This window comes from Fukomys damarensis, unplaced genomic scaffold, assembly GCF_012274545.1.
Source record: "Fukomys damarensis isolate Sample0158 unplaced genomic scaffold, DMR_v1.0_HiC HiC_scaffold_32, whole genome shotgun sequence".
NCBI classification, from domain to species: Eukaryota; Metazoa; Chordata; class Mammalia; order Rodentia; family Bathyergidae; genus Fukomys; species Fukomys damarensis.
The window spans coordinates 49127557-49140908 of NW_022900944.1; the positions used below are offsets into that span (position 1 = coordinate 49127557).

The following is a 13352-nucleotide window of genomic DNA, read 5'->3' on the forward strand; positions in this document are numbered from 1 at the left end:
CAGGGCCTCACTGAGTTGCCCGGGCTCGCCATCCTCCCGCCACAGCCACTGCATAGCTGGAATGACAGGCGTGCTCCAGTGCGACCAACCTATGTCAGCTTCCTTGTGCACATATCTCCTACTTCTCCCAGTCTTTCCAAGGAGGCATTTTGATCTTCCAGGTGAAGAGGCCGAACACAGAGATGGCAACCTGCTTGGTACGCTGCTCAAAATGGCGCAACTTGGGCTAGAAGTAAGAAGGCTTAACCAAGCTCATGCTTTGCACCTTGACAGAAACAAAACAACTGTGTGGGGTATTGTAGTAGGAGAGTAGAAGAGGTGTTAAGGAGAATGCACTGCAACTGCAGGCAAGGCCCAGAGCAGTGCAGTGTAAGAAGCTGCAGCAACCAGTCAAGCTCCCAGTCCTAGCTTCCTGCCCAGCTCCAGGAACACCAGTAGTCTTTGGCCTTTGCGCCTAAAGGCAGACTAATAGGTCCCTTTTAATTTAGTTTACAAAGCAAACCCAATGGAAAGCCCTCAAAAGTGCTTTCTCTGGGACAAGCTGAGCTGACTGCCTCCCTGTTGCCAGTTGAGGCAAGAACTTCTTCTATCCCAGGGAGGAAGCTGAGCTGCACGGTAGGTGGGGACAGAACAGACCAGTGACCGCCCCAGGTGGTGATGAACGGGAGCCACTCTCAGTCAGTGGTTACAGCAGGCTGTGTTTTTCCCAAAGGACTACAGCAGTAAGGAAAAAGGCCACAGCAGTATTCCTTCCAGAACCTTCCACTTCCTTTGAGACCCCTCTGCTTGAGCGATGTCAGGGAAAATAGTATGTGGCAGATGTAATGTGTGGCTCCCCAAGATTGGGTCATAAGAAGGCATTGGGAGGCCCAAGCACCATTTAGGGAGGAAGCCCAGGCCAGTGAGAGGCTGTCTGCCTATGTTCAGGCTGGTGGTGCCACCAAGGTTGTAGCTGGCAGTCGGCCTCACCAGGGAGAGGCCATGAGTGAGGCTGAGGAGTCCCTCACACATGAGCAAAACACACATTAAGGTCACATATTAAGCCACTGTATTATAAGGTTCTTTTTTATGCATCCAGAGTATCTAGTGGCAGTTGCTTGATTTCCATTTCAGAGATGAATAACACAGAGGGGCTCTTGTCAAAGGTTTCCCAACTGGTTATTGACAGGCAGTCTGACTCCTGAAGCCAATGTCTTTTTTTTCCCTTTAACTTCCTATGATGAACATTGTCAAACACATGTGGAAACAATGGCATGATTACCCCATCACCCTGATCCAACAACCTCAAACTCATGCCTGGTCTTTGTCCTTAGACACCTCTCTGCTGCTGGATTGTTTTGAAGCTAATTTTATATACATCTGTCATTTCCTTTTTTCCTTTCCGGGTACCAGGGATCAAACTCAAGTCCTTGTGCTTGTGAGGCAGGCGGTGGAACCACTGAGCTAAATCCTTGGCCGTGTCATTTCCTTTTTAGTCCCCCCACCCCGCGGTACCAGGGATTGAACTCAGGACCTTGTGCTTGCAAGGCAGGTGGCAGAATCACTGAGCTAAATCCTTGGCCCATCATTTCCTTTTTAAATACTTCATTATTTACCTCTAAAATAAGGATCAGTCCTGTTATCTTTACATTTGGGACATCAGTGAGTTAAGTCAGTCCTGAGGTAGTGTACCTGGATGACCCAGTGGTTGTTTTAGGAAGTCAAACATTAGATAAAATGGTCAGTTGGTTTTTATATATTAATATTTGCTCTGAGATTTTGCAGGAAGTTTGAATGCCATTTTTATGAGTTTCTGAGCTGCACAGTGAGATGCTGAACAAAAGTTTCTTATGCCATACATGTGTAGAAAAAACTCTTTTCTAAAAATAAGACCTCAAATTCAATATGAAAAACACACATCATGGCTGGCCTTTTTGGGAGCCCAGGGAGTCTGCAGCCAGGGCATCCTAAATCATTCATCTCTGCAGTCCACATGATGAGCCAAGCTGTGCTGTGGATTTGTGGTAAATTAATACCCTGTCTAGACTATCCTGAGATAACCCTCCTACTCTTGCCATTTTTGCTGAAAGGAGTTATTGTTAATGAATTTATTTAATGCAGCACTTGCTGCCAGACTTGTAAAGCAAAGAGCCAACCATCATGAAGCACCTAGGAGATTGCGTCTGTTGAGTGTTAAATAATAATAATAATTACCCTGTTGTGCTACCCAGCTGTACCATCTACCCTGCCAAACCTCCTGTGGGTGACCTCACTGTCACCCCAGCCTTGGCAAGGAGGCCTCTGTCAGGAAAACAGTCTGGCACAGTGGTGCCAGATCCTGGTTGTCCAGTGTCAGCAACTGGGCCAGGTTTGACAAAGGCCTTGGGACTTACCACAAATAAATTGTACTAGTGCTCTGTGCTCCCTGAGTCAATGATCCAACTGGCTTTTCCTCTCTAAGAGCACACAGAACTTAGGTGGCAAACAGGTGGCCCTCTCTCTGTCACACTCAGACCTCCACCTCTGAGCAAGGGCAGGTCTGTGGCTGCACAGCAATAACTGAGCCCACTGGAGCCTCACTGCATTGCACTTTGACCCAACACAATGTTCATTCCAAAATCATGGCAAAGCAAAGCCTGGTATGACACCACTATTTTTTTTTTTTTTTGGTACTGGAGCTCGAACTCAGGACCTTGTGCTTTCGAGGCAGGCAGCAGAACTGCTGAGCTAAATCCCTGGCCCTGAGACCACTTTTTGAAATGACGGTGAAATTAAGAACTTCAGAAAAAGCAAAACAGCATGTGGTGCATAAAGACAAACACCTCCTCATGTGTAGGAAGTAGGGTAGTTGCAGGGACTGGAAGTTCACCTTGGAAATTGTAAAATAGCAGTTTTCAGAGCAAGTAATTAAATGAAAGGAAGGGGTAGCCCCCCTCCCTTTTGTACTGGTGATCGAATTCAGGACCTTCTGCTTGCCAGGAGAGCGTGGTGTCCCTGAGCTACATCCTGGAAAGTGACAGCCCTCTTTTCCAGGCTGGAAGCCTCTGACAGCGGGCAGATGGGGCCACAGAGGAGGTCTCTCAGGCAGAGCAGTTTACTTTTAAAGGGGATACTTTCTGATTTCAACACTTTGGTGCTAAGTGGGAATGAGTTGTCTTTCCTATTTCAGTTTGTTCTCCTGAGGGTTTCTGGAAACCGAGCTATGGTATTCTTGCTGCACCAGATCAAGCAGGAAGGGTTTTCCAAGGGGTGCGAGACTGTTGAGTCATGGGCTGATTTACCACCAAAATTGAATTCAGTTTGGATAATTTCTCTTTTTTGGGGATATTTTCGAGCCGACCATTCATTCATCTTTTCACTCTCCTCAATGCATGGCCCCCCACCCCCAGTTCAGAGATCAGACAGAGGCCCTTGCAGATGCCGTGCTAGATCCTCCGCCCCACATCAACTCATCTTTACTGAGCATCTGCATAGCAGCGGTCCCCAACTTTTTGACCAGGTTTCCTGGAAGGCAGTTTTGCTGCTGACTGGGCAACCTAGACCCCCTGCATGTGCAGTTCACAGTAGAGCCCGCCACTTGCCTAACGCAGCCTCTGGTCTTACAGAGGCTAGCTCGGGCAGTTCTGGAAGGAGGGACAGCAGCTGTAAATACAGATGAAGCTTTATGTACTCCCCTGCAGGTGGGGGCGGGGGTTGGGTATCCCTGGGCGGTAGGACCAAAGGAAATGAAGCAGTTCTCTCTCACGGAGCCTACGTTCTAGTGGGAGAGCCCAACAAATGGCCTCCTCTCTCTTTTTTTGTTTTTGTTTTTCTGCGAGTAGGTCTCGCTGGGCTGCCCTGGAATTCACTATGTAGCCCAGGCTGGCCTAGAACTCCTGGCGATCCACCTGCCTCAGCCTCCTGAGTGTTGGAATTATAGGCGTGCGCCACCACTCCAGGCTCTATACGAATGGTTTTTAGGGCGGTCGGTGACACCAGGTATATTAGGGACACCGGAGTGCCATCATCATCTCACTGACTGGCACAACTCCTGGCTCCTTTCGGAGGCGTGTTGCTATGGACGCATCCACCGTTGCTGTGGTTTGCGGCAGCGCCTCGCGAGGATCCCCACGATTTCTCGCGAGCTCTCCGCCGCGCGGTTGCCAGGAGACAGCGCAGCCTGCGCAAACTGAGCGAGTTGATCTCGGTCCCAGCCGGCGTCATGGTGAGGCTGGCACCTCCGGTCGGAGTCGGGGTAGTGCGCGCTGAGAACCCGGGGCGGGGAGGGGCGGTGCTTTGGGCTCGCTGCGTGGGGAGACCAGTGGCACGGGAGGGGAGCTCGTGTAGAGCCCGGCGCAGGCGGACTGAGCTGGGGGGTTTAGGAGTTGGGGCTCCTCTGCGCGCCGGGGCCGGCCTTCGCCCAGTGGAACTGCGACCTGGGCTCCAGGGTCCTGTGCGGATCGGGTTAGGGTTGGGGTTAGCTCGCACAGATCTAGGCTTGGTGCGGGGATTCACGAAGAGAGAACCTGGGTCTCCTCTGAACCGGGGACCCAGGGTTTCACCTGGAGGGGCGCGGACTTTATAAGGGTCCCCACGGCGGAGCTTGAGATGGAGAGCCCGGGGCACACCGCGGTGGCCGGAAGACCTTTTCCTCCAGGGAGCCCTGGCGCAGGGTCCAGGTTGCCTCTTTGGATGCAGGGCCGCTGCCTGGTGGAGAGCTTCGCAGGAGACCGGCCTAAGCAGAGGTTAGAGCCAGCAGCCTCTGCAGGCCTCCCCAGCAGGATGCCGGAGTTGTGACTGGGTTTCTAGACTGGTGCAGCAGGGTGGCGATCAGCGGCTGCCCGGGCTAGGGAACTCTAGGGTCTCCGAGCTCCGGCGCATCTTGCCGTGGCTCCCGCCAGGATCTGCTCCCTCCAAGCCCTTTATAACAGTTCCGTGAGGTGTCCTGCTTTAGTAGTTACGGTTTCAGTGGGTGGATCTTTTGAAAAGCAACTAGAAATAAAATAAAAACAACAGCTGAGTGTGGGAGCACACACCTGTGATCCCGGCTCTCAGGAGGCTGAGGCAGGAGGATCACTAATTTGAGGCCAGGCTGGGCTACATGGTGAGTTCAGGTCAGCCTGAAGTCACTATATAGGGTGATCCTGTCGCTAAACACAAAACAACAAACAGACAAAACACACCACCAAGTACTTGTACTTATCAGTAGTTAGTGGGAATATAGGTGATTTTTGTTCGTTTGTTCCTGAAGAACATTTGTCTGGTAAGCTGTTTACAGAACACCCACAGTGGGTACTGTTTGCTTAGTCTTTTGTGACAGGCTTTTCTGAAGTAGTTTTATATAGTATTTGGAAGGAAGGAGGCCTCTTGTTGTTGCAACCGGCCACTGGGGTGGACTCATTTTTCCTAACATTTGTTGAACCAGTTTCCTAAAGTTCTTTCTATGGTGCTTACTAAACATTGCGCCAACAAGGCGATATTTGGTAGTTTTCATATTGCAGGCGCCCTCCCCTCCCCTCTCTCTTTCTGTTGAGACAGCGTCTCACTGTGTAGCCCAGGCTGGCCTGGAACTCATGAAACTTCCTCAGCTTTTCAAGTGCTGGGATTATTTCCTCTCGCCTTTTTTTTTTTAGACCTAATTTTTTTTTAGTGGATGAAGGTTTTTATTAGTGTAGTTTGCAATACATAATAATTTATTTTGAGGAGCTGGTGCATGTACATGGCATATCTTGATAATTGCTGATCCCATAACCTTCTCCCTGAGGGTCCTCATTTTTGAGCCCAAGTAAATTCTGCATTCCCAGCATTGGTACAATCTTGGCTGTACCCTGAGCAGTGAATGGGTTTGGAACGAACAGGCTCTTCCCTTTTACAGGGAGAAAGTGTACTTTTCTGGAAAGGATGTCTTACCCTTTGTGCTACTCCCAAGTGTCAGCAGGGTGTGTGTGGGTCGTGATGGGAACTCACAGAGTGATATGCTCAGGTGAGACTTCCATCAAGGGCATGAGAGAGGAAGCAAGGGGGAGAGGCTGCAGATAGGTCCTCCCCACTGCTTATGGAAGCAAGTCAGAGCTTTCCAGGAGGGGGAAACTACTTAGCAGAATTCCCTTTACTTACCCAGTAATTTTTCTTGACCCCAGGCACCCAAAAAGAAAGGGAAGAAAGGTAAACCCAAAGGGACCCCAGTTGTGGATGGGCTAGCTCCAGAGGACATGAACAAGGAACAGGTGAGCAGGTCCCATGCTGTGCAATCCCAGGGTGGGCTGGTGTTGTCCCAGCTCTCACGATGAGCATCTTGCCATTGCTGCCCTTCTCCTCTTGGTCTGGATCCTCCCAGTCTGTCCAGACCAAGTAAGCCCCCCTATGTTCATGGTTCCCGTCAGCTCCAGATTTCAGATGCAGTACATATTTTAGAAAATGTAAAGCTGGGCACAATGGTACATACTTGTAATCCCAGCTCCTTGGAATGCTGAGAAAGGAGAATTGCAGGTTAAAGGCCAGCCTGGGCAACTTATTGAGATTCTGTCTCAAAAACAAAACAAAAACCAACAAGTGACTAGGGATGATGCTTGTCAGTAGAGTGCTTGTCTCACATGTCAATGCTCTGAGTTGAATCAGCATCCCACCCCCCAAACAAAAACAAACCAAACACACACACACAAAAAAAACAACTTCTCCAAACCAGCTGTGTTAAGGAACTTTCTAAGGGTATGGTAGGAATTTAGAAGAAAGTATCTTTCTGATATAATAACTATTCTTAACTTCCTGTGTTCTGTTCAGCCTTACCCCTTTAGGCACCTGATGTCCACAGAGCTGTTATTACATTATACATATGGGTGGCACACTCCTTTATTTCACTTTTTTTCTTTTTCGTACAGAGGATCAAAACTCAGGACCTTGTGCTTTCGAGGCAGACAGTGAAACCATTGAGCTAAATACCTGGCCCCTCTTTTATTTAACATTAAACATGATAGCAAATTTTTTTTTTTTGAAAGGAACGTAATTTACCTATTGTCTCAGTCTGACTAGTCACTTACTGTTGTTGACAAAAGTTCCACCCAGAAGTAACAGGTCTCTTGTTGACTGTGCTTTGTTCTAGGAGGGAATGATGTCTTTAAGGTTGTAAATAGGAGTTATTTTAAGCCGCTTGTCCATTTTGATGTAAAGGGTTAGAGAACATTATTATTATTATTATTATTTATTTTATTTCTTTTTTTTTTTTTGAGACAGGGTCTCACTGTGTGGCCCAGCCTGGCCTGGAACTCACAGCAACTTTCCTGCCTCAGTGTCCCGAGTGTGGGGATTACAGGCCTGTGTCAACATGCCCAGCCTAGAGAACATAATTATGTAATAATGATTTCTTTTAAAAGGCTCCTGAGGACTGTATGTGGCAAGCATGTGGATCCCCTGTTATCTGTGTTGATGGTGACATGGGGCCTGAGGATTCTGTGTGGATTTGACTGATAATGTTAAACCTGACTTTCTTTTGATAGGGTTTTTGTGTGCATATGTATGTGTATATCGTACTGGGGATTTAACCTAGGGCCATTGTACTGAACTACATCTCCAGCCCATTTTTAAATTTTTTGAGACCAGGTTCAAGTGGCTGCATTGCCTAGGCTGAGCTTGAACTTGTGACCCTCCTGCCTCAGCTTCCCAGAGTTCTGGGATTAAAGGCAAGGTTCATTATGGCCAGCTTTTTTTTGATAGTTTAAAGATACACACACACACACACACACACACACACACACACACACACACACACATATTCAAGATGGAAAACGTCCTGTGAGCCAGAGTTGGAGCTATGTGTTGGCCTTTGAACGGTGTTCATAGTGCTTTATTTACATGCAGGAAGCTCAGCGCAGTTCCACCAGAGGGGAGGTTTTGACCCCCCTCTCTGATGGATGGTGATCACATAGAGTGTTGCATTGCCCAGTGTAAGAGCTGTTATTTGTACCTGGTTGCTTTCTGTCTCTGAGGAGCCGAAACTTTACTCCAAGTCTGAAGAGCTGGGGCTGCTGCTGCACGCTGGACAGTTGAGGCATCGACTCGGAAGCCTTTGGGTCTAGCAGGGGACTGGGGATATGGGTGACCTGGAGACTCATCCCTCCCCCTCCACAGGCTCACCAGGCCTTTGCCCAGAGGGTGCTGGATTCCAGTACTGTTTTTATTTATTTATTTTTCTTTTGTGACACAGTATCACTGTGTCAGTCAGGCTGGCCTTGAACTCACTATGTAGCCCAGGCTGGCCCTGAACTCATGGCAGTCCTGTTTCTGCCTCCCAAGTGCTGGGATTACAGGTGTGTACCACCACATTCAGCATGTTTTCTGATTTTTTGAGAAGCTAGAAATGTGGAGATTTGTAAGAAATTAAATATTTTTTTTAATTGAGGTTATTGGTACAATCTAGGTATACAGTACAGTTACATTCATCATTGGGATTCTGTACCTTTACATAATAGGTCTTGATTCTCATTTTTCACCCTTGTCCCTGCCCTCCCTTCACCCCCTCCTCCCCTCCCCGTTTACAAACACTTTATTTCCATTTTTTCAGTTTCTCATATTTTTTCCTCTCCCTTATTACCTTTCCCCCACCCTTCCCACTGAAATTGAATATTTAATAATGACAGAATACAACACTCTGTGAGCCACCCAGAGCAGATAGGAATCTTGCTTCCAGCTCTTTGTTTCAGTGGCATGGAAGTGTGCTGGGAAGATCTTGTCATTGTGCTGAGGCAATCATTAGATTTTGGGGTTCTGTGTGTACTCGGGGACCCCAGCCCCTGGCTCACATACCCATATCAGAGCCCCAGGTTGGTTTTCTTGAAATGAGAAGGTGGTTTTCCTGTGGGGAATGTGGTTTTGGGAGAGACTTCACAGTCATTGGCCTGGGGCTGTGCCCAAAGATAACTCAGGGAAACGAGGTCCCCAGGAAGCTGGATGCCTGTCCTACTTTTCTCTTTAACCTATTTGCAGATTTGCAGCAGGCTCTGGACCAAAAGCTGTTATTACACATTTACTGGTTTTATATATTTTTTTGTTTAACATTCTATCTTTAAAGGTAAAAATTGTTTTTTTCAATTATTTTGTGGAAATGTTTACATCCTGCTATGTCATCTTTTTTTTGACCAGGGATAGAACTTGGATCCTTGAGTTTGAAAGGCAGGTAGTGGAAACAGTGAGCTAAATCCCTGGCCCTGTCATCTGTTTTTTAAGCCTTTATTTCTTCTGATTGATACACTATAACTTAAAGCCATTTTCCTATTTAAAATTGTCTTACACAATTTCATTATTGGTGGCTTTTTTTTTTTTTTTAGTGTTTTTGAGACAGGGTCTTGCTATGTAATTGAGACTGGCCTAGAACCTATAGAACTCTCTATAGAGCCTAGGCTGGCCTCAAACTCAAAGCAGTCCTCCTGTCTCAGCCTCCTGAGTGCTAGGATTAAAGATATGCACCACCATGCCCGGCTTCATTTTAAGTTTTTTGTTATAATAGTGAGATCTATAACTTTAAGCCAAAAGCTCGTATTTCTTTTGAGGCATTTCTGTAATGTAAATTCCCATGAATGACTGAGTTGCTGTAATGGGTCTATATGATTATTAGCCAAATTCAAGAAAATCCTGGCCTTTACTGCACGTATTGCATCCTGAAGCCTCCTGGCACCTAACCTTTCACTTTGTGTTTATTTTTGGTAAGTAGCCCCTCCTGCCTCCCTTCCTCCCTACGTCCACACACCTTGCCAGGGCCGGGCGGGGCTGCAGGGTCTCTGACCTCTGCGCCTGGCCAGGTGGAGGAGCACATCATGCGTGTGCGGGAGGAGCTGGACCGGGAGCGGGAGGAGCGCAACTACTTCCAGCTGGAGCGGGACAAGATCCACACGTTCTGGGAGATAACGCGAAGGCAGTTGGAGGAGAAGAAGGCCGAACTGCGAAACAAAGACCGGGAGATGGAGGAGGCTGAGGAAAGGCATCAGGTGGAGATCAAGGTGAGTGAGGCTCAGCCCAGGAACCACATGGAGTGGGTATGTTTTCCCTCCTTGTTTTGGGGGTCACAGCCCTTTGTGTCTTTATGCTGGGAACCTGGAAGGCTGAGGGAAAGAAACTGGGTCCCCGCAGTGATGGGAGAGGCCCTGGGGGTCCTGTGTGATGTGGAAGGAGTACGGGGGCAGGGTGCAGCCTTGCTCTGTCACCTTGGGAGCCGCGCAGCAGTGCCTCCCTGGCCTCTCGGTGCCCTGCGCTGTCCGGGGCACGTGTGTAGGTGACTGGCAGGCCTCCCTGCCTGCAGGTGTATAAGCAGAAGGTGAAGCACCTGCTGTATGAGCACCAGAACAACCTGACAGAGCTGAAGGCCGAGGGCACCGTGGCCATGAAGCTGGCCCAGAAGGAGCACCGCACACAAGAGAGCGTGCTGCGCAAGGACATGCGGGTGCTCAAGGTTGAGCTCAAGGAGCAGGAGCTCGCCAGCGAGGTGGTGGTGAAGAACCTGCGGCTGGTAGGTATGCGGAGGGCATGGGGCCAGGTGTGGGACAGTGAGCCTAGTGCTGCCCAGACTCCTGGTTAGTTAACTGTGAATTCATGTTTCTGGGTTAAAAACTCCTGCTTTTTTCTTTTTTTTTTCTTGGTACTGGGGATATAACTCAGGACCTTGCGCTTGTGAAGCAGGTGCAGTGCCACAGAGCTAAATCTCCGGCCCCCTGCTGCATTTTTATAATTCATTGAAATACTTAAAAAAATCCACAGACAAACAGATCCTGTTTGAGGGCCCACTTCAGAATTTTTGATGTCCTTGAAGGAAAATCCAGCAGAGAACCTTTCCTCTGTGCTGCTTAGCCTTGGTCCTGCACATTCTGTATTGGGAATGGCATCAGACACAGGCAGAAAAAACAGCCTCCTGATGTCCTGTGACCTCGCCTTGGCCACGGGAACTGTCATGCGGTGGGCTCACAAGGACCTGGGTTGCTTGGAGGCTGGGATTGGTCCTTCCTGAGAGAAGCTGGCAGTTTCCAGGTGGAAGCCGAAATTCATTTGCTAGTGCTGGGCCGATTGGATCCGAGACAGGATTCCTCCCTGCAGGAAAGGACAGAGACCACACATGGGACCTGAGACAGTAGCTGTGGTATGACTGCGGGGGTTGAATACTGAGGAGGAATAGAGAGGTGGGCTGGAAGCTGAGTGAGGGAAGAGGCTTCAGGTTTCCACGAGGGTTTCCGAGATTGCCTCACTGAGTAAGTGACATTCGGGCAAAGGAAAGGCTGGAGGGAGTGAGGTGGGCACGCTAGGTGCGGGCTGGTGGAGAAGCTGGAGGCTGGAAGACAAAGTGCCTGGTTGGCTGGATGCATGGTCTGCAGAGTCACTACAAGGCTGGGAGAGGAGTGATGTGCCTCCTTTCCTCAAAGGGTCTTCCTGGGCCAGGGATTTAGCTCAGTGGTTCCGCCGCCTGCCTTGCAAGCACAAGGATCCCAGTTCGATCCCTGGTACCAAAAATACAAGGGTCTTTCTGGCTACTGGGTTGAGAAGACAGCACATGTGCTTCAAGTCTGGGAGCCAGCAGCCCAGCAGACTCCAGAAGACACCTAGTGGCAGTGCCACTGCAGGGGATCTTGGGGTTTCTGATGGCTGGGTTCTGCAGAGTGGTCTGGTTGTCCTGAGAAGCACGGAATAGCTGGTTTCAAATTAGCTCAGGAATCTAAGGCCTGGTTGTGGGGCTTTTACATGCTCAGTATTCATCCCTTTGGGTAGCATAATTAAAGTTGTTTTGTTCAAATTTTAACATGTAATAATTGTCGATTAAAAGAATTTTTGAGTGTTGCTCTAAGCAGCAGTGAGGTAGGTTAGCAAGAGCTGCATGAGGCTGTGAAGAGAGCCTGCATCTCCTGTAGACACAGCTGCTGCCCTCTTGCCTGGGAAGGCTCATTCATATGAAGGTCTTTCAGCCTCAGAAGCAACTTGTTGGGAATGTGAGCTATGTATAGGGAGATGACCAATAACATGTTATTCTGGGCATATTTCATGAACTTAGAGGTGAGAGGAGAGAGGAACCCAGCAACCAGCAGCAGGAGTACTGGTTTCCAGAGGTGGGGTCTTTATGCGGGTGAGGGACAGGATCAGCCTGAAGGGAGTGGTGTCTGCTAACCTCCTGCTCTTGCCTGTCCAGAAACATGCCGAGGAGATCACCAAGATGCGGAATGACTTTGAGAGGCAAGTTCGAGGTCAGTTTCTCACATGCACGCTGTACAGCACAATGTGAGGACCCCCACATCAGAAAGTAATTGCCCGAAGCACTTGTTAACTCAGTGCACAGCCAAACTGAAACAGCTCATGTGCCCAGAGAGAAGGAGGAAGTTCCTAGAGCCAGCGGACCACTTTGAAAACCAGAATGACTTATTCCCATGCACATTCCAGAGGTTGTGGTACCACACACTTCCTTGCTCCTGTCTAGAGTCAGGAGTTGACAGTAGGGAGTGGTTCTTCCATCCTGTGGGTAACAGTTTTAGAATAGTCCTGGCTCCTAGCCTGAGAAAGTTCAGTTCCATTCTATTTGGTTCCCTAGTCAGGATCTATGACCTGTGGCCAGGCCGGTGTCTACTGGGCTCAGCTGACAGCAGGGGAACCCTGTACAGGCATCCACTGCTGTGCCTGCCTGTCGCTGGAAAATGAGGGCTGGTGGTGGCCCGGGGGGTGAATATATCACCTGGGAGTGGCAAAGGAAGAACTTCTGGGGCTGGGGATTTGGCCCAGTGGTTCCGCTGCCTGCCTCGCAAACGCAAGGACCTGAGTTCGATCCCCAGTACCAAAAAAAATAGAAAAAAGAACTCCTCCTTAGCAAAGCAACATTTGTTCTAAGCACAATGGTTGCTCCAGGACCTGTGTACAGGCTCCCTCTGTTCTTGGAGCAACCGGTCCTTTTGCTTGCTCTACTGAGCTTCTGTGTTTGCTGCTGCCTTTCAGAAATTGAGGCCAAGTATGACAAGAAGATGAAGGTGCTGAGGGATGAGCTTGATCTGCGAAGAAAGACTGAGATCCATGAAGTGGAGGAGAGGAAGAATGGCCAGATCAACACCCTGATGCAGCGCCATGAAGAGGCCTTCACTGACATCAAGAACTACTACAATGACATCACGCTCAACAACCTGGCCCTCATCAACTCCCTCAAGGTGCTGACACAGGGAGTGCTGGGGGGCTGCTCTGTCTGCTAATTTGGGCTGCAGAATCTGGGGGAGGTAGACCCAGCTCTGAACCCACCAGACCGCACAGCCCTTTTATAAAAATGTGGATGGTCGGGGACCAGGATTTAGCTCAGTGGCTCTGCTGCCTGCCTCGCCAGAGCAAGGGCCCGAGTTAGGTCCCTGGCACCAAAAAAAAAAAAAAAAAAAAAAAAAAAAAAAAAAAAA

At 49.0% G+C, this 13352-nt stretch overlaps 1 protein-coding gene across 3 annotated transcripts in view; it reads left to right on the top strand.

Annotated features, from left to right (window-relative positions):
- Window positions 1-4103: 4103 nt before the first annotated feature.
- Window positions 4104-13352, top strand: part of Gas8 (growth arrest specific 8) — a 17539-nt gene continuing 8290 nt past the window's right edge. Inside the window, exons 1-6 of one of the 3 annotated variants that reach the window (XM_010627603.3) lie at window positions 4104-4183; window positions 6099-6185; window positions 9750-9947; window positions 10247-10453; window positions 12116-12170; window positions 12910-13115. In XM_010627603.3, coding sequence (XP_010625905.1) covers window positions 4181-4183; window positions 6099-6185; window positions 9750-9947; window positions 10247-10453; window positions 12116-12170; window positions 12910-13115 — 756 coding nt within the window. In that variant the 5' untranslated portion in view covers window positions 4104-4180. Of the gene's footprint in view, window positions 4184-4280; window positions 4704-6098; window positions 6186-9749; window positions 9948-10246; window positions 10458-12115; window positions 12171-12909; window positions 13116-13352 lie in introns of those variants that run through there. The other 2 variants (XM_010627604.3, XM_033757970.1) reach the window with 2 other exon arrangements.